Below are 25043 nucleotides of genomic sequence, written 5' to 3' on the forward strand. Positions count from 1 at the left end.
CTTTCCGAAGCAAGCTGCAATGAAAAACAGGATGGATCTTACTTAGAGATTTGGGTAGTTCGAGTTCCACCGTTACTTTATTTATCACCCTTTTGATTTTGAAAGGTCCGAGGAACTTCAGTGCCAGTTTGCGGCAGGACTGGGGAAGGGGGAGGTTTTTTGTTGACAGGAAAACTGTATCCCCCACCTTTAGATCCCACTCCGGAGAGTGTTTTTTGTCAAATTGTTTTTTGTAGGCTTTTTTCGCTTCTTCCAGGTTTTCCTGAATTCCCTTCCAGCCTTCACGAAGTCCCTCCCACCACTGTTGGCATGATGTCGGTTGGGATGGGTTGGCTGGGAGGGCGAGCGTGGGGAACGGCTTGCCCTCGTAACCATTGATGATTTGAAAAGGGGAGGTTTTGGTTGAGCTATGGAGGCTATTGTTGTAGCCGTATTCTGCAAAGGGGAGGAGGTCTACCCAGTTGGACTGTTGGAAATTAATGAAACAGCGGAGGTATTGTTCTAGAAGGCCATTAACCCTCTCCGTCTGTCCGTCCGACTGGGGGTGGTAGGCAGAACTCAATCCTTGCTCAATGCCAGCTAGTTTGCAGAACTCCCGCCAGAAGTTGGCAACGAACTGTGTTCCGCGGTCACTAATGACCTTGTCTGGGAATGAGTGTAGGCGTACAATGTGAGTGAAAAAGAGCTGGGCAAGTTTTTTGGCGGTAGGTAACTGTTTGCAAGGAATGAAGTGAGCCTGCTTTGAAAAGGTATCGACTACGACCAAGATGACTGTTTTGCCCTGCGAAGGCGGGAGCTCTACAATGAAGTCCATGGAGACTACCGACCAAGGTCGGGTGGCTGTAGGGAGGGGGACTAGGTGGCCCGGAGGTTTGCCCCCCCTCCGTTTTGCCATGAGGCACGTGGGACATGACAGTACAAACTCTGAAACATCTTTTTTCATTTTCGGCCACCAAAATTGGCGGGTGAGCAAGTTGAGTGTTTTAACATAGCCAAAGTGGCCGGCCAAGCGACTTGAGTGGCAGCGGTCCAAAACCTCCTTCCTGAGGGGATCGGGCACATAGATTTTTTCATTATGTAACCAGAGCCCGTTCTCGGCTTTGACCAAGTTGGGGGGGCGGTCAGCTTCTTGTTTGTACTCCGAGAGGAATCGAGAAAGTAATTCTAAGTCCGGAGGGTTGGTCTGTTTACCGGAGCGGGTGGTGACCCCCCCCGCGATGGCTGAGGGGGAAATTAGTGAGTCCACCACCTCCTCCCTGAGACTGTCGTGTTGGGGCAGGCGGGAAAGGGCGTCCGCTAAAAAGTTCTTTGAGCCTGGGATGTGTTTCAACACAAAATCAAACTTAGCAAAGAAGCCTGCCCACCGGATCTGTTTTGCAGTCATTTTGCGACGCCCAGTGAGGGCTTCCAGGTTTTTGTGATCGGTCCAAATTTCGAAGGGGACTCTCGCTCCTTCAAGCCAGGAGCGCCAGGTTTTTAAGGCAAACATGACTGCAAACGCTTCTTTGTCCCAGACCGACCAGTTTCTTTGTTCATTGGAAAATTTCCTGGAAATATAGGCACATGGTCGGAGCACCCCATTTTCCCCCCTCTGCATTAATATGGCTCCTACAGCGGCGTCGGAGGCGTCGCATTGGACCACGAAGGGCTTTAGTTCGTCAGGATGAGCCAGCACGGGTTCGGAGGTGAAGAGGCGTTTTAGCTCAGTGAAAGCTTTTTGACAGTCAGGCGTCCACGTTAGGCGTGCGCCGGGTTTTTTAGCCTCGTCACCCTTCCCTTTGGTTTTGAGGAGTTCTGTAAGAGGGAGCATGACCGTGGCGAACCCCTTTATGAAGTCGCGGTAAAAGTTAGCGAACCCGATAAAACTTTGTAACTGCTTGCGGGTTCGAGGGGGTTCCCAGTCTAACACCGCTTGGACCTTTGCGGGGTCCATGGACAATCCCTCCCCCGACACCCGGAAGCCCAAGTAATCCAGTTCGGTCTTGTGGAATTCACATTTCGACAGTTTGGCATACAGTTTGTGTTTACAAAGGGTGCTTAACACTTTTCTGACCAAAGGCACATGAGACTTTAGATCTTGTGAATAGATAATGATGTCATCAAGGTACACTACCACCCCCTTGAACAGGAAGTCCCGCAGCACTTCATTGATAAAGTTCATAAAAACGCCCGGGGCTCCCTGTAGCCCAAACGGCATGACAAGGTACTCAAATTGTCCCAGTGGGGTGTTGAAGGCTGTCTTCCACTCGTCCCCCTCTTTGATGCGGACGCGGAAGTACGCGTCTCGGAGGTCGAGTTTGGTAAATATTTTCCCCTTTGCTACAGTGTTTAATAAGTCCTTTATCAACGGGATCGGGTAGGCGTTGGACATGGAAATCCCGTTTATCGCACGAAAATCTGTGCAAAGTCTAAGAGACCCGTCCTTTTTCTTTCGGAATAGGACGGGGGCGGCATGGGGAGCTGTGGCTGGTCGAATAAAACCACGCTTTAGATTTTTGTCCAAAAACTTTCGGAGTTCAGCCTTCTCCGCCCAACCCATGGAGTACAGTTTCGCTTTGGGAAGCTGCTGCCCTGGGATTAGCTCAATGGCGCAGTCTGTAGGGCGGTGGGGCGGTAGCTCATCCGCTTCCTTCTCGCTAAATGCCAGCTTTAAGTCTCGGTACTCCTTGGGGATGGAGGCGACTTCCTCAAGTGTGAGGCACGCCCGCATGTTTTGGGGGGGAGCGTGCGGCCCCCACTCGGGGCGCCAGTGGTGATGCTCGCACCTCCAATCCGGGAACCGGACGATCTGTTCCTCCCACCTTATGTCGGGTTGGTGGCGGGCGAGCCAAGCTGAGCCTACTACCACGTCGAAAGAGCAGGAGGGGGCGATTACGAAAGTCTCAATTCCCCAATGCTCCTCGGTCCCTACCGGGACCGCCTGAGTTTCTAAAATACATGGTTCCCCCCTCATGGGCCCCCCGTCCATTTGCTGGAACTGCATCGGTTGTGGCAGGGGCGAAGTGGCTAATCCCAGCGCCTCAACTAGGCGGGGGGTGATCAAGTCCCTGTTACACCCTGAGTCGATTAGTGCTCGGGCGTGCATGAATCTCTTTAGGTTCGGGTTCAGGAGGGTAACGGCCATAAAAAGTAAACCCCCAGTTGCTCTCACCGTGAGGAGTGCCGGCTGTTGTTGGACCTGCTTTGCGGCACCCATTAAAGCAGGTCGCTGTCGTTTCCCGCCGACTCGGTATCGTCCGACTCCTCGGTCGATCCTTCGACTGCCGCCAGGCTGGTGGTAAAATCCTCGTCAGTCGCCAAGGAAGTGGCGACGGAACCCCGACTGGGCTCCTTCGATCGGCTGCTCTTCTTCTTCTTCGGGCCCGGGGTGGTTGGCCGCGCCGTGGGTGGTGTGGATCCCGCTTTCCCAGGGCAATTAGCAGCAAGATGATTTGGGTCCCCGCATTGGAAGCATTTGCGGGCGGGAGACGGGGTGGAGGTCGTCGGGGCCTTCTTCCCTTCAGATTTAGTTGGGGTGTGTTTGGCTCCCTTCCTCGCTAGTTGCTGTCTCCTCATCCCCACGTGTTGGAGGTTGGTCTCCACCTCCCCGGCCAGTTGGATCCAGCCGACCAGCGTGTCGGGCCTTCCCTGACTGTAACAGCGGTCGAGGATGCTCGGATTCAACCCATTGATGAACGCGGTGTATTTCATGACCTCGTTCCATCCCCTCGCTGCCGCACAGTACCCCAGGAATTCGGTGGCGTACTCGCGGGTGGAGCGGTTGCCCTGTTCGATGCGTTGGAGGGCAGCGACCGCCTTCTCCTCCCGTAAGGGATCTCCATACTGGCGGAGCATCGCGTGCAGGAACCCTGCCACGGTAGCTAATTCGGGCTTTCTTCCCATGAAAAGCCCCACATACCACTTGCGGGCCGCCCCTCTCAGTCGAGACGCGATGTGGTACACTCGGCTGGCCTCGGTAGGGTAGTCGGCACCCCAGTGGGTGAAGAACGTGTCGCACTGAATAGTAAAGTATTCCACGTCCTCCGGATTCCCATCGAACGTAATCTTCAACTCTCTTCCCCGTCCCTCGGCCCCTCCTGGCGCTCGCGGCGCCCCAGGTGGCGGCGCTGGGCCCGGTAGGGCCGGCGGGATCGGGACGGGTGGTGCAGGCGGCGCCGGGGCGGCCGGGGCCCCTGGTGCAGGTGGCGCCGGCGGTGCCGGGGCGGCCGGAGCCGGCGGAGCCGGAGGTGCCGGGGCCGCTGGGACCGCTGGGGCCGGCGGCGCCGGGGCAGCCGGAGCTTGCGGGGCGGGGGCCGGCGGGGCGACGGGCGGTTGCCCCAGCGGCAACACTCCATACGGTATCCCCAGGACCGCGGTTTGCAAAGTGCGGAGCTGGTCGTGGATAGCGCCCAGGTTCTGCTGCATCTCCTCGGCCATCGTCACGCGGGAACGGTGCACATCGCCGTGGATCTCCCGCACCCAATCGAATAATTCGTTGCGGAGGGTCCGGATCGGGTCTTCCCCCCCTCGGGGCTCCGCGCCCTCCGCCTGGCCCTCGTCGTCGTCTCCTGCCCCTCCTTCGCCCAACATGCTTCGGTACCGCTGCTCCGCGGCGTCGATTGCTGCCGTGGACTTCCGCGGGCTCCAGGTTCGCGGGGCCGGGAAAGCGGCGTCGACCGAGAAGGGCGCTGGAACCTTAATTTTGCGTCGGACCCCCGTCACGTTTGGGTCGAGCGGCGGGTCCTCCGATGGGGTGGTGGGCTCTCCGTCGTCTGGTACTTTTGCCGCCATCGAGCCAAGCCTCCAGTACAGATAAGCCACGAACAATGGGATTACTGTTATAATGTCAGAACTCAAGAACTTCAAACGGATCCCATACTCAGTTACAAAGCTAGGATTTTATTGAAGAGAACTAGGTGCTGGAAAAGGCAAGATAACAGTAATGGCGAGAGCCAGCATCAGCTTGATTTTATACACGTAAAGCAAACATCTCACAAAGCCACAATTCACATTGTAGGGCGCAGCTGTCTTCTCACCATCACTATCAGTAGAGAGGATGCCTCCCTACTCCGAAGGCCATGCTGTTCGGCTTCAAAGGGTCCCAGTGTGAGAATGTGCAGAGACAAGACATAATTCATTCTACAGCCCCAAATATTTTGGATACCAGTGGGGCAAGGTTAATTACTATTCAGGCACTCTGGGTTAAGCAGAGGTTACAACATGGAGTCAGTTTGGTTCAGTTACAATACAGCTCTAAGACACAGTAAAACTACCATACAGCATTGGTCACATTATAGGGGACCAGCAGCCAAGATACAAGTTCTGACAGGAAGTTTTATGGTGTGCTGCCATTCCTTGGATTTGCAAGTAAATTCGGGTTGAGCAATCTTGATTTAATTTGCTTGTTTGAGATAATATCGGAAGCTACAACGGTTTGGAAAGGAGATGGGGTGTTTCCTCTAAGCCCCAGGCTAGTGCTGTCCCTGTTTGCCTTTGCCTGCTTTGCTTTGCCTCCTCCTCATAAGAACTACCTTCTTGGATCAGGCCAGAGGTCCACGGAATCCAGAATTCTGATGCTTCCAAGTGTTCAACTTCAAACAGCTGTCTCTGTCAAAACTCACAAGCAAGCCATAATGAGAGCTGGAAGCAAACCAGGAAAGGAGGCATCTACCCTAGCTTTTTGCTTCAAATATGCTGCACTTGATGCTCAGATCAAGAGGCAATGTGAAAACTCTCATCCTGGTGCTGGTTCCCACCCCCCAAACACACATATGCCCACACCCTTTTATAAGCTGATTAAATGCTCTCCATGCCAGCTCCAATCAGAAATCGACTCCATCTCCCAAATATCTGACTCCTCATTGAAGTCTTGCAAACATGTACTATTATTGATCTCAGCTTCTGGCACTTGGAAGAATACGGCTTTGGAACATCGGGGCTTCATGGAGCAGTCATAGCTTATATCAGCAGATACATTCTCTGTGAATTTGACTTATCCAGGACATGCTGCACAGTGGCATGCTATCTTGGAAGTTGGAGCTATGAAGGGAGTGGCTGTTCCTCTTGCTGCATCTCAGATTCCGCTCTCCTTCTCCTGTCATATAGGACAGCTCTTTGTTTAAGCTTTATTCAGAGGCTAGGAGGTGGCATTCTAGCTCTGGGCAAAGGGTTGGGCAGTGCATTTCCAACTTTCTATCTTGCATCTGGCAGCCAGGGACATTCTCTTAGATGCTACAAGCAATATAAGATTGTGGGAATTAGATCCCATGGGAATCTGTCCTGGAGGTATTTATAGGTACCCTGGGTGAGCAGGAACCTAATCCTGTGCAGATTCTGCGGAAGAAGTGGATGCTACAAAAAGTTCCTCTTTTCCGACTGTAACCTGCTCACTTTGGTTGGTCCATAAACTAAGAGATGGAAAACTAGAATCTAAATTTGTCAGAAAACTATAAAGCTGATGCTCTTTTTTTCCTTCCTCTTTTTTATTAATTGCATGTCTTAAAAATCATCATCTGATCCATCAGAGTCAAAGATAGGAGTCTCCATTTGAACTGTAGTTGAAAAAGCAGCAGCTTTGGCTTCTGTTAACAATCCCAGCAGCTTGCAAGGATAGCTGCTTGAAGTTTTGTATTTTTTAAACAATTTTTTTTTGAAAAAACTAAGAAAGGGTTTGCATAGCTGTAGGAGAGAAAGCATACCACTTCCTCCATTGTTTTCAATCTCTGCATGCAGTCTGCAAATTCAGCGTTCGCGTGATTTCAGTGTGGTGTCAAGATATTTCCTCAGGGTCACACTTTCAGCCTCCTCCACTCTCTGCTGTCTCCACATCTTTTAACAACAAATCACATCAAACCTAAAGAAGCTAGACAAACAGCAGTTCAGAAATCAAAAGCGTGTTTTATAAGAGTTCCTAATTACCAGTAGCAACCTCAAAGTGTGGTGGTTTTCCAGGAAATACCTTGATTTCTCAAGCTGAAGCTTCACCACACCTAGACTAAACTAGTAGCTTTTGCAAAAAGACCTTGAAGGAGTTCTCTTAGGCAGAGGATAAAACCTTGTCTCTTTGATGCAGTGCTCCTCTGATGGAGAGAAGGTGTTGCACAGGAATAGAGCATGCGATTTGCATGCAGGTTCAGTTCCTGGTATCTCCAGTTATGAGGAATTCAGGTAGGAGGTATCAGGAAAGGCCTTTCTCCACCTGAGATGATGAAGAGGCTCTGTGAGTTGGCATACACAGTACCGGGCTAGATGGATGTGGTCTGTTTTTTACATAAGGTGGCTTTATATTGTTCTTCCTTGTAGAAGCTTTCATTATCCTTTCCAACCCCACTTTTATCCTTTAAACAACCTGGTGATGTAGAACGAAGTCCAGTGGCATCTTTAAGACCAACAAAGTTTAATTCTGGGTATAAGCTTTTGTGCACATGCATGCTTTTTCAGATCTCATTAATCAGATCTGATTAAAAACTATTAGGATTCAGGCCACTTACTATTGCCTGTTAAATGCTGAAGGAGAATTGAATAATTAGTATTTCAGTGCCATCTTATTTTAATTGTTTAATGGTTTAACTGTTTGATTTTATTGGTTTAATTGTTATTATGCTGTGAGCTGCCCTGAGCCCACTTGTGGGATAGAGCAGAATACAAGTTAAATGCAGGGCTTTTTTTGTAGAAAAAGCCCAGCAGGAACTTATTTGCATATTAGCCCCTGATGTCAAGCCAGCCAGAACTGCATTTTTGTGCATTCCTGCTAAAAAAAAAAGCCCTGGTTGAATGAATGAATGGAGTATCTGAAGAAGTAGGGTTGCCAATTCCTAGTTGGGAGCAGGGATACTCTGGTTTGGAGGCTCTCCCCCTGCTACAGGTTTATCAGAAAGTGGGGTGGGATGGGGAAATGTCTGCTGGGATCTCTGTTATACTCTATAGAGACTGGTTCCCATAAGGTATAATGGAGAATCGATCTGTGAGTATCTGGGACTCTGAGGGGGCTGTTTTTTGAGGTAGAGGCACCAAATTTTCAGCATAGCATCTGGTGCCTCTCCTCAACCCTGCCCCCCCCCCAAGTTTCAAAAAGATTGGATCAGAGGGTCCAATTCTTTGAGTCCTCAAAGAAGGTGCCTCTATCCTTCATTATTTCCAAATGGAGGAAAGGCATTTTAAAAGTGCATGCTCCTTTTAAATGCAGTGGCCAGAACTCCCTTTGGAGTTCAATTGTGCTTGTCACAGCCTTGCTTCTGGCTCCACCTCCAAAGTCCTCAGATATTTCTTGAGTTGAACCTGGCAACCCTATGAAGAAATGTGCATTCACATGAAAGCTTATGCCCAGAATTAAACGTTGTTGGTCTTAAAGGTGCCACTGGATTCAAACTTTGTTCTGTTACTTCAGACCAGTAAAGCTATCCATCTGAATCTATCTGGTGAGGGAGGTTAGACTAAGGATAATAACTGACCTAAGATCACCCAGCACATGATAAGGCAGAATGTTGATTTGAACCCAGGTCCTAAGTCTCACATTGCAATCACTACAGCATACTGGATCCAGCTTCCAGTATCCTTTATGCACAGGAACTTAGAAATGTCTAGCTGTAGATCAGTCATTCAAAGGAGTCTACACAGGCCTCCAATATCAGATGTAATGCAAATATAATACAAGGAGGTATTAATACCTGTTAGTGGTTGACAACACAACAGGCTTCTCACTTCCTCTCTAGATTTCTGCATGCAGGGATTTTTGTTTTTATTTATCAGAACATTCCATTATATGGGTCTGGATAGCTCAGACACAGGTTTAGCACCTCAGGAAGGGCAAGAGGGGGTTCTGTGTAACTTCCCCCTTCTCTCAATAAGAATTAATAAATAACAATAATTGGGAGTGAAAATATGACTGGAGGGGTGCTTCTCATTTTTGCCCCTAGCCAGTTCTGTTCTCTGAGGTTGCCTGTGAGTGCTTTTCCCCTTCACGGCCAGAACAAACATACAAGTAATTTTTCCCCTCTGTGGGGAGAATAGCAACCTAGAGGGGTGAGGATAATGGTGAAAAGAAAACTGGCTCCAAGGGAAGCCCCCCTCCCCACTTTCCAGTGTTCGTTAATACAAAATGGAGGGGGGGGGTCACAGAAAGATCAATGTAATAAGAGTTTTGGCCCAGAGAATTTGGCTTTGGTCTGGTATGTTAGAGCTACTTAGAATCAGCCGTAGCTGCGGTGTTTGAAGAGGCCTACTCTTGTGGTGCTAGCAAGAACCACTCCCCACCCTCTTTAAATCTTTGTTTGCCTTTTGCGTAGGACACACTGAAGCACTTATTTCCCATTCCAGAGAGACAGCAGGTGGTTCTGTGAATTTCTGAAGCCCCTCTGTACAATCTCATTAGAGTAATCAAATCAGACGTATTCTGTAACAGAAGGAACGAAAAATAGAGCCAGGCGTTCAAGGACCCAACTTCTTCTTTACTGCATGGCTTTGGAATTTTATTTCTCAGGCCTTTCAAAAAGGCTTTTGTTTTTCTCAATCTGATGAGGATTGCCTTTTGCTTTGGATAACTCTTGGATTGAGTATCAAATAGATTTGATCAGTGGAAGGGGCAGCACTTTCTGTGCTGTGGGCTTCATTTGTATGTGGGTCATTTGTTTTGATTGTTCTTTCATTAAAACAAACCTGTCATTCGTACTTTTCTTCTACTTTTCCTTCAAGGAACCTAGAGAGGCCTGTATAGTTGTCTCCCCTCCTTTTATCCTCATAAGAACCCTGTGAGGTAGGCTGGGTCAGCCATTCTCTCTCAGCCCGAGTGTGCATCTTGGCTATGGAAAGGTTTGAACCTGATGTTACTCTGGCATTCTACCTACCACACTGCAGTGGCTAGAGGTATAGCATTTGCTGGTGGGGAACACCATTAAACTCCATTTTCTTGACTGTCTATTGATGTACTTATAAAGTACGGAGGGGTTTTTTTGTAGAGGTGTGTATACACACACACACACACACATACAGAGAGCCCCCTGTTTTGTCCTGAAGTGGTACAATTTACCTCTCCTTTTATGTATAACCCCTCCCCCGTTTAAATTCATTTTCGGTTTTGGATTTTGAGATTTTTTTCCTTATTTTTTTCTGGGTTTTGAAATAAAAAATTTGAAGTTCGGGAAAACTCTACCATAGAGGTGTCAAACTCATTTGTTATGAGGGCCGGATTTGACATAAATGTCACTACATTGGTCCAGGCCATGCATGCCAAAAATTTAACACGAGGTACTGGAGATATAAATTTTATAAAGGTGATTTCATATGTTAAATGGCAACAGCAGATGAATGACAGTAGCAGAGATGATTAGATTAGGTGTGATATGCAATGGGGAAGTAGGTGTGGAGATACCAGTGTTGATAATGAGATAGGAAACTTAGGTCTCAATTCCATCCAGGAGGATTTAGTCCAGGAGGATGCAAAGGATAAATGGACATAATTCTGTCATTAGAAACCACAACATTCAGTTACTGACCTAAGAGTAGCAGTGCTCTTGCAAAGGAATTTCAAAGGGAGATTAGAAAGAGAGACTGCTGAGTTGCAATTGATAATGAAACTCAGTCAAGACAATGTCTCTTCCTAGACAGAATTGAGAACAAGTTTTCCTGTCTAATTAGGAATGTGTGCTATTGTCATATGGCATCTGAAATCTTGGAGATACAAGGTCCAATTCAAGTGTTCTGATTCCTAAGTCGGGTCTTTTTGAAAAAAAAAAATCCAGCTAGGAACAGAGAAATCCAATCTTTTTTTTAACATTTTCAGAATAAGCTAGGGTGGCCAGACCGTCCCGGTCTCCCGGGACTTTCCCGGTTCTGGCCCCCAATTCCCGGCTCCCGGGCTGGGTATACCGGGACCATTAAGAGGTCCCGGTTTAGCCAGCCAGAGAGCCGGGGGCCGCGCGCCCGGGCGGGGAAGGCGGCGAGGGAGGGAGGGAGCGACCCTGCGCGTGCGCAGATCGCTCTGCGCACGCGCAGGGACGCTCCCTCCCTCCCTCGCCGCTTTCCCCGCCCGCGCACGGGGCCCGGCGGTGGCGGCGGAGGCCCGGGAGGGCGTCGGAAAGGCCCGCGGGGGTCGCTGGAGGCCCTCCAGTGACCCCCGCGGGCCTTCCCGAGGCTTCCCGGGCCTCGCAACCCCCACCCCCCGTCCTCCTCCGCCCGGGAGGGCGTCGGAAAGGCCCGCGGGGGTCGCTGGAGGCCCTCCAGCGACCCCCGCGGGCCTTCCCGAGGCTTCCCGGGCCTCGCAACCCCCACCCCCCGTCCTCCTCCGCCCAGGAGGGCGTCGGAAAGGCCCGCGGGGGTCGCTGGAGGCCCTCCAGCGACCCCCGCGGGCCTTTCCGAGGCTTCCCGGGCCTCGAAACGCCCACCCCCCCGTCCTTCCCCGCCCGGGAGGGCGTCGGAAAGGCCCGCGGTGGTCGCTGGAGGCCCTCCAGCGACCCCCGCGGGCCTTCCCGAGGCTTCCCGGGCCTCGCAACCCCCACCCCCCGTCCTTCCCCGCCCGGGAGGGCGTCGGAAAGGCCCGCGGGGGTCGCTGGAGGCCCTCCAGCGACCCCCGCGGGCCTTTCCGACGCCCTCCCGGGCCTCGAAACGCCCACCCCCCCGTCCTTCCCCGCCCAGGAGGGCGTCGGAAAGGCCCGCGGGGGTCGCTGGAGGCCCTCCAGCGACCCCCGCGGGCCTTTCCGAGGCTTCCCGGGCCTCGGAACGCCCACCCCCCGTCCTTCCCCGCCCGGGAGGGCGTCGGAAAGGCCCGCGGGGGTCGCTGGAGGCCCTCCAGCGACCCCCGCGGGCCTTCCCGAGGCTTCCCGGGCCTCGCAACCCCCACCCCCCCGTCCTTCCCCGCCCAGGAGGGCGTCGGAAAGGCCCGCGGGGGTCGCTGGAGGCCCTCCAGCGACCCCCGTGGGCCTTTCCGACGCCCTCCCGGACCTCTAGCATTCCCCCCCCCGTTCTCCTCCGCCCGGGGGGCCGTCGGAAAGGCCCGCGGTGGTCGCTGGAGGCCCTCCAGCGACCACCGCGGGCCTTTCCGACGCCCTCCCGGGCCTCTAGCATTCCCCCCCCTTCTTCTCCGCCCAGGGGGGGCGTCAGAAAGGCCTCTCCGCCGCCGCCGCTGCCGGACTCGCCGCCGCCGCCGGACTAGCCGCAGGTAAGGGGGCCGGGGGGGGGGGGGCTGGCGGGAGGGGGTGGCCTTCCTTCCTTCCCTCCCTCCTTTCTTCCTTCCTTCCTTCCCTCCCTCCTTTCTTCCTTTCTTCCTTCCCTCCTTCCTTTCTTCCTTTCTTCCTTCCTTCCTTCCTTCCCTCCTTTCTTCCTTCCTTTCTTCCTTCCTTCCCCCCTTCCTTCCTCCCTCCCTCCCTCCCTCCCTTCCTTCCTTCCTTCCTTCCTTCCTTCCTTCCTTCCTTCCTTCCTTCCTTCCTTCCTTCCTTCCTTCCTTCCTTCCTTCCTTCCTTCCTTCCTTCCTTCCTTCCTTCCTTCCTTCCTTCCTTCCTTTCTCCCTTCCTTCCCTCCCTCCCTCCTTATGTTCTTATGTGACGCAGAGTGTTGGACTGGAGGGGCCACTGGCCTGATCCAACAGGGCTTCTCTTATGTTCTTATGTGACCCAGAGTGTTGGACTGGATGGGCCACTGGCCTGATCCAACAGGGCTTCTCTTATGTTCTTATGTGACCCAGAGTGTTGGACTGGATGGGCCACTGGCCTGATCCAACATGGCTTCTCTTATGTTCTTATGTGACGCAGAGTGTTGGACTGGATGGGCCACTGGCCTGATCCAACAGGGCTTCTCTTATGTTCTTATGTGACGCAGAGTGTTGGACTGGATGGGCCACTGGCCTGATCCAACAGGGCTTCTCTTATGTTCTTATGTGACCCAGAGTGTTGGACTGGATGGGCCACTGGCCTGATCCAACAGGGCTTCTCTTATGTTGTTATGTGACGCAGAGTGTTGGACTGGATGGGCCACTGGCCTGATCCAACAGGGCTTCTCTTATGTTCTTATGTGACGCAGAGTGTTGGACTGGATGGGCCACTGGCCTGATCCAACAGGGCTTCTCTTATGTTCTTATGTGACGCAGAGTGTTGGACTGGATGGGCCACTGGCCTGATCCAACAGGGCTTCTCTTATGTTCTTATGTGACACAGAGTGTTGGACTGGATGGGCCACTGGCCTGATCCAACAGGGCTTCTCTTATGTTGTTATGTGACGCAGAGTGTTGGACTGGATGGGCCACTGGCCTGATCCAACAGGGCTTCTCTTATGTTCTTATGTGACGCAGAGTGTTGGACTGCATGGGCCACTGGCCTGATCCAACAGGGCTTCTCTTATGTTGTTATGTGACGCAGAGTGTTGGACTGGATGGGCCACTGGCCTGATCCAACAGGGCTTCTCTTATGTTGTTATGTGACGCAGAGTGTTGGACTGGATGGGCCACTGGCCTGATCCAACAGGGCTTCTCTCATGTTGTTATGTGACGCAGAGTGTTGGACTGGATGGGCCACTGGCCTGATCCAACAGGGCTTCTCTCATGTTCTTATGTGACAAAGAGTGTTGGACTGGATGGGCCACTGGCCTGATCCAACAGGGCTTCTCTTATGTTCTTATGTGACACAGAGTGTTGGACTGGATGGGCCACTGGCCTGATCCAACAGGGCTTCTCTTATGTTCTTATGTGACGCAGAGTGTTGGACTGGATGGGCCACTGGCCTGATCCAACAGGGCTTCTCTTATGTTCTTATGTGACACAGAGTGTTGGACTGGATGGGCCACTGGCCTGATCCAACAGGGCTTCTCTTATGTTCTTATGTGACGCAGAGTGTTGGACTGGATGGGCCACTGGCCTGATCCAACAGGGCTTCTCTTATGTGACAATACTGACTTTGGTGGACCCAAGCACTGATTCAGTGTAAGGGAGCTTTGTGTTTGTGACTGGAGTGGACAATACTGACTTTGGTGGACCCAAACACTGATTCAGTGTAAGGGAGCTTTGTGTTTGTGACTGGAGTGGACAATACTGACTTTGGTGGACCCAAGCACTGATTCAGTGTAAGGGAGCTTTGTGTTTGTGTCTTCTGGTGCAATTTTGTTCTCAGATCCTGTATTTACTTCATCAGTATATGGGATAAGGCACTTTCTCAACTGTGCTGCATAATGCAGCCTATTTATTTTGTCCTGTTTGCTCTGTTGGCTCTATCTGCGCCACCTTCATCACTTTCGGGGTGTGGATCCCCCAGTGGGGTGGTCTCGCGACTCCCTCCGCCGGCTGTTTCTGATAGCCCTGCGCCCCCTCTTTCATTTGATATGTGTCCCGTGCGGATGCCACCCTCCCGCCGGGAGATGCCGCAAAATGAGCCCCCTTGAGGCTTATGGCGGCAGGGCTCGGGGGAAGCGAGCTAGACTGCTGTTCTTTTGAGGTGTTATAGAGTGTTTCGAGCCCGTCCCTGTGGCATCGGTCCCATCGTTGTGGGGCCCAGGGGGCCGGCGCAGCGGCACGCCGAAGCAGCCTGTCACTAATAACACAGGTCGAGATGCAGGACAGGAACCTGGAAGTGACCGACAGGCTGCTTCAGCGTGCCGCTGCGCCAGCCCCCTGGGCTCCACAACGATGGGACCGATGCCACAGGGACGGGCTCGAAACACTCTATAACCCCTCAAAAGAACAGCAGTCTAGCTCGCTTCCCCCGAGCCCTGCCGCCATAAGCCTCAAGGGGGCTCATTTTGCGGCATCTCCCGGCGGGAGGGTGGCATCCGCACGGGACACATATCAAATGAAAGAGGGGGCGCAGGGCTATCAGAAACAGCCGGCGGAGGGAGTCGCGAGACCACCCCACTGGGGGATCCACACCCCGAAAGTGATGAAGGTGGCGCAGATAGAGCCAACAGAATAAACAGGACAAAATAAATAGGCTGCATTATGCAGCACAGTTGAGAAAGTGCCTTATCCCATATACTGATGAAGTATATACAGGATTTGAGAACAAAATTGTTTCCGGCGGTGATATTTGGGGGATTTTTGGGGACGTCACAGGAAGTGCTGTGAAGTCACTTCCTGTTTCCGGCAGTGGCACTTGGGGGAAATGATGTCATTTGGGGGAAATGATGTCACAGGAAGTGATGTCACTTCCTGTTTCCAGCGGTGGCATGACGTCACCGGAAGTGATGTCACTTCCTGTTTCCGGCGGCGCACACGCTTCGCGCGCGCGCACCCCTACCTTCCCCCCCCCCCAAGGTGTCCCTGGCTGGCCTTCAGACATTATGGTCACCCTAGAATAAGCCAAAACAATTTCCTCGGTGTACATTGTGCTTGTCAGAAGAATCCATCTTCTACCCACCCACCTTCTTCCCTCCCCACCTTCAAAGAAGCTTGCACACAAAAGTCTATACCCAGAATAAAATGTTGGTCTTAAATCTGTCCTAGGAGTCCAACATTGTTCTTTCTCTTTCTCTTTCCTTCCCCTTTGTCCCCAAAAGAGGAGAAGCAGCCCTGGAGAAGTGAAAAGAAGGTGTGTGTGTGAGAGAGAAGGGGGGGCAGAGGAAGGCTTGTCTTTGTGTCTATCCTGCACGAAGCAGTAGGCTTGCCAATCACCAGGTTCCAGCGGGGGATCTCCCACTTTCTCAGGCTCCTTCCCGCCCCCAGTGAGCTGGCTGGTGGGGGTAAGCCCCGCCCCTACTGCCATCATGTGACTTTCCACCTCCATTCTCTTCAGTCTCTATTGGAAAGCCTTCCTCTTTGGATGGTGTGTCTGTGTCTTTAAGGCTGAAGAGGAGCGGAAGGGGGGAGGAGGCAGAACAACATGGCTGTGAAAGGAACCCAGACCCTCTGTTTGTTGCACAATCTTTGCAAAGGTTGTTTGCATAGCGTGAAGGTAAACTTGAACCTTTGGTTGCCCTTGTGTTACTGTTGTGAGCAGAGGTGCCAGTTCCCAGGTGGGGGCAGGGGATTCCAGGTTTGGAGGCCCTCCGGAGCTTCAGGGTCATCAGAACCGGAGGGGGGTGGGAAGATAGGTTTGCTGGGCCTTAGGGTATAATGGAGAATTAATCCTGGGGTATCTGGGGCTCTGGAGGGGCGGTTTTTTGAGAGAGGTACCACATTTTCAGTGTCGCATCTGATGGGTCTCCTCAAAATGCTCTCCAAGTTTCGAAAAGATTGGACCAGGGGGTCCAATTCTATGAGCCCCAAAAGAAGGTGCCCTTATCCTTCATTATTTCTAATTTAGGGAAGGCATTAAAAAGGTATGTGGTCCCCTTAAATGTGATGGCCAGAACTCCCTTTGGAGTTCAATTGTGCTTGTCACAACTTTGCTTATGGCTCCACCCTCCAATGTCTCTTGGCTCCACCCCCAAAGTCCCCAGATATTTCTTGAATTGGACTTGGCAACCCTATGAAGCAGCCATGGAGCTCTCCGTGTGCCTGTGTGTGTGTGAGAGAGAGAGAGAGAGAGAGAGAGAGAGAGTGTGAGTGAAGAGGAGTGGAAGGAGGCAAGAGGCAGGAAGCAAAAAGCTACTGAGGGAGCTGAGGAAAAGCAAGGTATAGTGTGGATGCAGCAGCAGCCCTGCATGGGCCGGATGCAGGCTATGGGCTGCATGTTTAACACTCATGCCCTACTATCTCTGTTCTGCTCAGGAGGAAAGGGCTGGTTTTAGAGTTGCATAATCTGCTTTTTTCTGTAAGAATCTCTCCAGTGCACTGACGCATTTTAAGTCTTCAAAGAATATATACTTGGGATATCTTGATATGTGTTTTTCTTTACACTTTATTGAGAATATTTAAGTAATGCAAAGGAAGATAAATTCAAGGCAGACTGTAATACCAAGTCCTGGAATTTCTGGAACAGCTTCGTTGACAGTGTATCTGTTACAAATCCAACAACATACAGAATAGCGGATTGCATTATCTCTGACTGCTTTTTAAGTGATTTTAAAGTTTATTTTTTACTCCAGTTTTGACCGTGTTTTAGATTTCTGCAGGCTGCTGTTTTTGTGGTGCTTTTTCTTCCTAATTCATTCTGATCTGCTGTAAGCTGCTTTAGGTGTTATTTATAATAGCATGGCGAGACAAAAATCCTCTGAATTAGGGGGAAAGTAGCTCATATCATCAGTAGAGCCAGAAAAAGCAAAACAAGATTATGGACTCTGAATCTACAAGTGTCACAAAGGTGGGCCAGGATGCTAAGATGCTTTCTGACTCTGTCTCATAATGTTCTTGATTCTTTGCTTTGGAATGTAGGAACTCCCAAGCAGGATGTGACAGCAATCCACCTAGTCTGGGACTCCCAGCAGTCAGATGTTTTGTGTGGTCTGGTTGGTGATGCCCACTTTACCTTCCATCACAAAAAGTGACTTGAGGGAGACATCGATACACATAGCATCCATTAACCATTAGAACAGGGGTGGCCAAACTTGCTTAACATAAAGGCCACATAGAATGAATGTCAGATGTTTGAGAGTCACCGAGGGAGGGGAAGGGAAGGCAAGCAGGAGGGGGAGCGAGAGGTGAAAGAAAACAACTTTAACTTTAAATGCATTCTCCAAGTGGCCAGTTGGCTTGGCTTGGAGAAGTTATTTAAAGAGAGCCACACAATATGTGTGAAAGATAAGAAGAAGATGAGGATTGGAAAATTAAATTAAATTAACTTCTCTGTATTTATGATATTGCTTAAATTTGATGTGCTTCATTTAATGTTGTTGTAATGTTCTAATGTTGTAAGCTGCCCTGAGCCCACTTGTGGGATAGGGCGGGGTATAAATAAAAAAATTAAATTAAAGATATTGGATTTATATCCCGCCCTTCACTTTGAATCTTAGAGTCTCAGAATGGTCACAATCTCCTTTTACCTTCCTCCCCCACAACAAACACCCTGTGAGGTAGGAGGGGTTGGGAGAGTTCACACATATTCTCAAAACTCTTTCAAGAAGAAGACTGCAGATTTATACCCCGCCCTTCTCTCTGAATCAGAGTCTGAGGGCGACTCACAGTCTCCTTTATCTTCTTTCCCCACAACAGACACCCTGTGAGGTAGGTGGGACTGAGAGGGCTCTCATAGCAGCTGCAAGTGGAGGAGTGGGGAATCAAACCTGGTTCTCCCGCACCTCAGTTTGGCCACCACTGCACTAGGATTATTTATTTATTTTTCTTTTGTAGCCTGAAAGTGCTGGCAAACCCAGGAAGCTTCCTTTAATCATTAAAATAAGTGTCTGCAAGGGAAATTCTTCAGGTTAACTCCCATATTTGTTATCGTCTATGTAACTCTTGTTGGAACATTCCTAAGTTTGCAAAAGCCAAAGGTCCCTTTCACACTTTTTTTTGTCTGACTTGAAATAACTCTGCCAGTCAGTGAAACAGAGATTTGCACATTTTATATGCATTAAGAAAATGAGCATACATGCCTTTTGCTTGTTTGATTTTGCAACAATATTTAACCTTCCCAACAGCTTTAGGGAAAAATGAGGCACTTGGAAGTTTTTCTGTTCCTGTTGAAATGCAAGTCTTGACTGGAACTGTTCTTACCGGCTCCTTTTCCTTCTGTTTTTATAGGGCAACAGTGACTACATATCTCTAAACTTAACTTGTGGAGTTATAATTGCCAAGTAAGAAGACTTGGCCTTCATGGTTTTAAAAGGTTCTGCTGTGATTATTGTAATTATGCCTAGCATGGCTTGCAAGGAGACTCTTAACTTTCATTTACAAATAAGAAGCATAGCAGAACTTTGTTGAAAACTGCTACTGGAGAAAGGGCAGCCTCCCTCTCAGTAGGAAGAATTCATAATTTCCTTGAGTTGAAAGATCTATTTTGCTCTTGTTTGAGTTAACAAATTTTAAAAATAACTATATAAGCCTACCTGATGGAGCAGTTGTAAGGACTGCAGCATGAAAAGAAATAGTGTTGGATTTATACCCATCCTTCACTCAGAGTCTCAGAGCGGTTTACAATCTCCTTCCCTTCTTTCCCACAACAGACACACTATGTGTATAGCTGAGAATGCTCTGAGAGAATTGCTTTAATGAGAGCCGCTTTGAGAGAACTGTGACTGGCCCAAGGTCACCCAGCAGCTGAATGGAAGAGTGGGGAATCAAACCCGGTTCTCCAGATTAGATTGCACTGCTCTTAACCACTACACCAAACTGGCTCAATGAAGTGGTTTGAACACTGGAAGTGTTTTATAAATGCTGAGCAGTAGTGTGGTTATGATCTCTGGTGCCATTTGTGCCCTTTGCGATGGTCCCTTTTCACCATTCCCACACTTTGTGAGGTGTGTTCTGCCTTTGCCCATTCCTTAGCTGCATTTGTGGTAGCTCTGATGTCATGGAATGAACTTCCAGAGGCAGGCTGAAAGGCACCATTTTGCTGCAGCAGAAGCAGCACTAAGAATATTCCTTTTTTAATCCCACCTTTCCTCCTTAGAGCATGTACAGCGTTCTCTCTGAGAGGGAAACTGTACCAGAAACTGATTTTGTAGTCTGTGAAGTCCTAGCTCAAAACTTTTAACACTGCATTGAACTTTCATAAACCTTACAAGTCTTCCAGCAAGGACATGCTTTCAAATTGGGCTGAGTAATTTATACTATGAAAAATTTAATTTGTGTCAGGTGTTTTTGTGGTGGTTTGTTTGTTTTTGCTGCTTCATATGGAGCTAGTGGTGATTGCATGTTTTGACCTGAGTTTTGGTCTTGTGACCTGATTAGTCAGCTCCCTCGCACTAACTAGGAAAGACAGGATAAATATATTTAAACAAATAAATATAACACTCTTCTTCAGTTTCCTCATCTCTGAAGAACACAATCTGAAAAGACAAGTTTTCCTTCAGTTGAAGAACCTAGTTGTGTAAAATTGTTTTTTTGTTCTATGTGTTTTATTTTTAAAGTTCGTCTCTGAAGGTAGCACCAATAACATCTTGAGAACATATGCTAGAAATTAAATTCTGGTTCAGGCCTAGGCCCTCACACTGATAGTTCCTTTTGTTATTTCTGTAAGAGGATTTTATTTTAAAAAAATGCAAACTGACAAAGGCTAAAAATAACTGCATTGTCTAGACATAGAGTTGCTTATAGAGGTGATATAGCTCAAAAGGATTTGAAGGGACTTATTTGAATGTCCATGATGTCTTTGAAGTCTCTGGCCAATGGGTGGTGTCATCTGTTTTTCATGACTGTTGTGCTTTCTACACAAAGGACAATTTTGGCTGACCAGACAAAACTTTAGTCATAATAAAAGTTATCACAGAAAGGTTAGAAGCATTTCACACACATCCTGGAATAACCCTTACAGTAGCCCCTTAAAATAGATCAGAATCATTATCCCTGGGGTTTTTTTTGTAGTCTACATACCCCTGATGTAGCCAATCCTCCTGGAGCTTTCAGTAAACCCTGTATTAAGAGCCCTGTAATCTCTTGGAGGATTGGCTACATCAGGGGTGTGTGGCCTAATATGCAAAGGAGTTCCTGCTACAAAAAAGCCCTTATTATTCCACATATAGACCTTTAAGGTTGGTCAGAATTATTATTTTGTATTGGGGAGGGGTCTCAGACTAACAGCGCCTTCCAAAGCCAAGTTACACCCTTCTAAATCCATTGAAGTAAAGGGGTACAACTCTTTAAGATAGGTACTCGCTACCTATTTTATTCATATTATCTATGTTACATGTCTCTTTCTCACTGAGACTCCAGGTAGCTTACACAGTGTAAATCAATGCAGTCTATAAGATGGGACATCCAACAAGCAGTGTAATAGGACAGGGATTGCAGAAATCTGAACCAAAGCACAAGTATTAACATGGCATGTTAAACAATTCAGAAATTATATAGTAGGCTAATATATACATCAGATAGTATGTATGATACACAATAGTACAGTCCACAGTCCCTTTCCCATTAAAGCATCTTCCTGAACTCTTCAGTTACAATATAACCCTATTGCCTTTGTAAAAACACCTTATTTAAATTCATTTTTGCATGAGGAGCCTCTGCTTAGGCCTGCTTTGTGTGAACCAAGTACTCTTGCTTAGCCTAACTAGCAAATTGGCCAGTGGGCAATAGGGATGCCACCCTCCAGGTGGGACTTGGGGAGCCCCTGAAATTACAGCTCATCTCTAAACTCCAGTTCCCCTGGAGAAAATGGATGCTTTGGAGGATAGACTCTGGCATTATACCCTTGTCCTCCTCAGGTCCCATCTCCAAATTTTCAGGAAGTTCCCATCCTGGTATATCTACCTCCCTATCTCCCACTGGTAGCCGGGAGGGAGAGGCTTACAACCGTAGTGGGCTGTTACAAAAGCAGCTGAGTTTCAGTCCTCTCCTGGCTAAGCCAGGCCAACCAGTCTGACCTGGAAGCTTTTAGTAGGGGGGTCAGGCAATACCACCTGCCTGCTTCAGCCTGTTGCCTGTCAGAGAATTCCCCATCAGTCTGTACCCTTTCTGCCAATTCACTGCATTTCTGTGTTCTCAAATGTGTGAAGGGCAGACCAGTCCATAGTTTCTTCTTGGGGTATAGGGCCATAAGGGGCCTGTTCCTTCCTTCCTTGAGCTCTGGTTTCTTAATTTTTCCAAACAAGGGTCTGCAAAGAAGGATAAGGGCTTTGTGTCTTCCCTCCTCCCCTTGTAAAGAAATCAAAACAAAATACCTAGCTAAAAAGCAGTGACACAAGTGATGGCTTCTTGTACACAGTGCTGAGCACTAGGATATGTTTAATCAATTGCTTCTCTGGTGACAGTATTTTTAGAATCGACCCTCCTGTTTTTGAGCTCTTTCCCTTTCCCATAGGTCTTCTACGGCAGAAGAGAAACTTAATGAGGTGTCAGGAGAGCCTCAGGCCAACATTAATTAGGGGATGCAGTGCCTATATATTTGCTTCAGTGTGGCTCACCTGGCCTTCTCTACCCCCATCCTTTCTGCTTTGTTTTCCAGGTTGCACAAACAGCAGATGGATTGGATGCTGACCTCTGGAAAGACGGCCTCTTTAAATCCAAGGTCACCCGATTTCTGTGCTTTACACGGACATTTTCTAAGGAGAATGTAAGTAGCTTGTATTTTTGCCCAGACCCTTCTGTTATAAAATCAGCACCTGTTGCAATGTGGGTAAAGGAGAACTATTGGAAAGACCAAGGGCAAGAGTGAACAGTGGTGAAGTCAAATGACAATAGATTCCAGAGAAGTAACTGTCTGAAGTCTGTTGCTCCCAAAACAAAAGGGAGTCTTGGGACACTTGGATGACAAATGGATTTATTGTGGCAGAAGCTTTTGGTGGGCCAGGGTCTCCTTCATCAGATTTTTATTTATTGGCTTATTTAAAATATGTATACACCTCCTTAACTCCTCAGACATAGGCTGATTCCGCACTCACCTTGCTCTGGGGCAGGCTTCTGTTTACGGTTTACACAGCAGCGCGGCAAATCACGTGTTTGCCCTCGCGCAAAATGGCAGTGCGGAGCAACTGGTGCGAAATCGCCAGCTTGCTCCGCCCAGAAATGGATGCCTGCCCCGGAGTAAGGTGAGTGCAGAGTCAGTCATAAAGAGGCTAATGAAGCAGGAAGAGCTGAAAGGACCCAAACACATGATAACCCTTCATCAATAAGATAAAAACACTACCCAGCTAAAAACACTACATTGACTCATGACCTCACTAGTTAGATACATATGCATTGGCATCATGGGGTCAAAAGTCAATGAAGTCCAAGAAGTACAGACCATGATGGCTCTGATGATGATATTGGATTTATATCCCGTCCTCCACTCCGAAGAGTCTCAGAGCGGCTCACAATCTCCTTTACCTTCCTCCCCCACAACAGACACCCTGTGAGGTGGGTGGGGCTGGAGAGGGCTCTCACAGCAGCTGCCCTTTCAAGGACAACCTCTGCCAGAGCTATGGGTGACCCAAGGCCATGCCAGCAGGTGCAAGTGGAGGAGTGGGGAATCAAACCCGGTTCTCCCAGATAAGAGTCCGCACACTTAACCACTACACCAAACTGGCTCTCCAACAATGCACTGAACAATGCACTTTTACCCTGCTGTTTAAGATAACTTTTTTCTTTGTGCTAATGTGTTCATTTGTATGTATCTATGTCTGCCATCTGAAGAGACACTTCATTCATTTGGTTAGGTGGATTCTGCACTACAAAAATATCTGTTCGCTTTTTGAGTGCCACAAGGCTCCTTTTACTCTTTCTTCAACTTGGTTTTAGGGGCTGTTTTCCCCTGGTTTCCTTAAGCAAAAAGCAGCTACTCACTGAATTAGGTTTCTGTGAACTGTGGCAACGTAAGAATGCTGGCATGAAGCATTCTGCCATAAAGCAATTCCACTGGTGAAAAATGCCAAGTACACCTGCTATAGAAGCTAATTTTTGGAGCTGGTCTCTTTAGCCTAGTCCTCATAGAACTGGGATGTGTTGGAAGGTGGCATGACTAAATGCTCTTCTCAAGACTTTTGTCTCACCCTGCACATGGAAAATTCACTGTATGTTGTTTTTTTGTGTAGCACATCGTGCTTGTGAGCAATATTCCCTCTAAGCTGTGGAGTCTTGTGAGCAAAAATTCTACTTTGTGAGTTACTGGCATGAAAGTTGTGAGCTACTGCATAAATTAGTTTGCTCTGGAGCCATTTTTCCTGAGTTAGGACAAAAATGTGTGAGCCAGAGGCTAAAGAACTGTGAGCTAGTTCACACTAACTTAGCTTAGAGGGAACACTGCTTGTGAGATATACAATGGACTTGCTAGATGTCCAGGGGTTTGGGGGTATTTCTGTTGTTTCTTTGCTGGGAGCATGCAGTATCAGTGAGCTCAAAGAGCAGGACTTTTTCAATGGTAGCCCCCAGATTGTGGAAGTGACCCAGGAAGCTGCCTTGACATTCTTGCTTTTAGCCTTCCAGAAGCTGGTTTTAAGACTGTATGTTTCAAAGATCATTTAAATAAGTGTTTCTCATTGGTGGTTTTAATGTGTTCACGTTTTGTTTTTTAAATCATGCTAATAAACTGTTGGTCTTAAGATTATATTGACAACTGTTTTAGTCTTTTATTGCCTGCTGTTTTTAAATGGCTGTTTTATTATTATTTCTTGTTTATTAATTAGGTTTATTGTTGTACATTTTTCATCTATGCTTATCTTGTGTGGCTGAGCATACTGCTGTTTTTTAGCAGAAAAAAGGATAGGAGTACTTTAAAATAAGTAATAAATAGGCAAGCATACTGGGTGATTTGAGGTGTGTTGGGGGGGGGGCAACTATCCACTTATATCACCTGGGGCTGACCTTGCCATTTGAGAAAGAAGCCAGCCTGGGGAAGTGTCCCTCTATTTATTTTTATTTTACTGTTTCTCTAGGGAGCTCAGGTTGGTGTATGCGGTTCTGTTCTTTTTATCAGCATGAAAGCCTTCTTTGGTAGATCAGATTGAGAGAATATGAAAGGCCGAGGTCACTCAGTGAACTTTGTGGCAGAATGGAGGCTTGGACCTGGGTCTCCCATGTCCTGGGCCAGCTCTCTTACCACTACACCACACTAGCTGTCATTGTCAAGAGGCCTTACTTAAGGTGCCAAAATTGGGGCTAACAGATTAAATGAAAAAAAGGCCATCAAAATGTCACCCAAGCATATCTGGGTTCCAAGGAGAACAAATACGATGGCTGAAAAAGAAGAGAGTAAGAGTCCATTGGCACCTTAAAGACTAACAAAATTTGTGGTAGATATCTGAAGAAGTGAGCAATGACTCACGAAAGCCTCATACCCTACCACAAATTCTGTTAGTCTTAAGGTGCTACTGGACTCTTCTGCTGCTACAGACAGACTAAGATGGCTACCTGTCTTGATCTGGCTGAAAAAGAGTTAGAAATTTATGCTCCAGAGAAGATGTAGCTCAGTGGCAGAGCATGTACTTTGTGTGCAGAAGGTTCCAGTTTAAAACTCTTAGATCTTTAGTTAAAAGGATTTCAGGTAGCAGGCGCTGTTGAAGATCCTTGAGCACAACAGATCTGCTATAAGTCAGAATAGACAGAACTGACCTAGATAGACAAGCTGTATGACTAGAGATTTGAAGGCATGGAAAAACAAGGAGCAGGGGAAAATCTTCCAATGGGCTTTTTT

The 25043-nt window shown here is 48.6% G+C and overlaps 1 protein-coding gene across 2 annotated transcripts in view; it reads left to right on the forward strand.

The window, feature by feature from the left end:
• Window positions 1-25043, forward strand: part of MVB12B (multivesicular body subunit 12B) — a 148913-nt gene that overhangs the window by 19523 nt on the left and 104347 nt on the right. For both annotated transcript variants that reach the window (XM_060251271.1, XM_060251270.1), the window contains exon 3: window positions 21879-21986. In XM_060251271.1, the coding sequence (XP_060107254.1) occupies window positions 21879-21986 (108 nt within the window). The remainder of the gene's footprint in view (window positions 1-21878; window positions 21987-25043) is intronic.

Source organism: Heteronotia binoei, chromosome 12 (genome assembly GCF_032191835.1).
Source record: "Heteronotia binoei isolate CCM8104 ecotype False Entrance Well chromosome 12, APGP_CSIRO_Hbin_v1, whole genome shotgun sequence".
In the NCBI taxonomy this organism is placed as follows: Eukaryota; Metazoa; Chordata; class Lepidosauria; order Squamata; family Gekkonidae; genus Heteronotia; species Heteronotia binoei.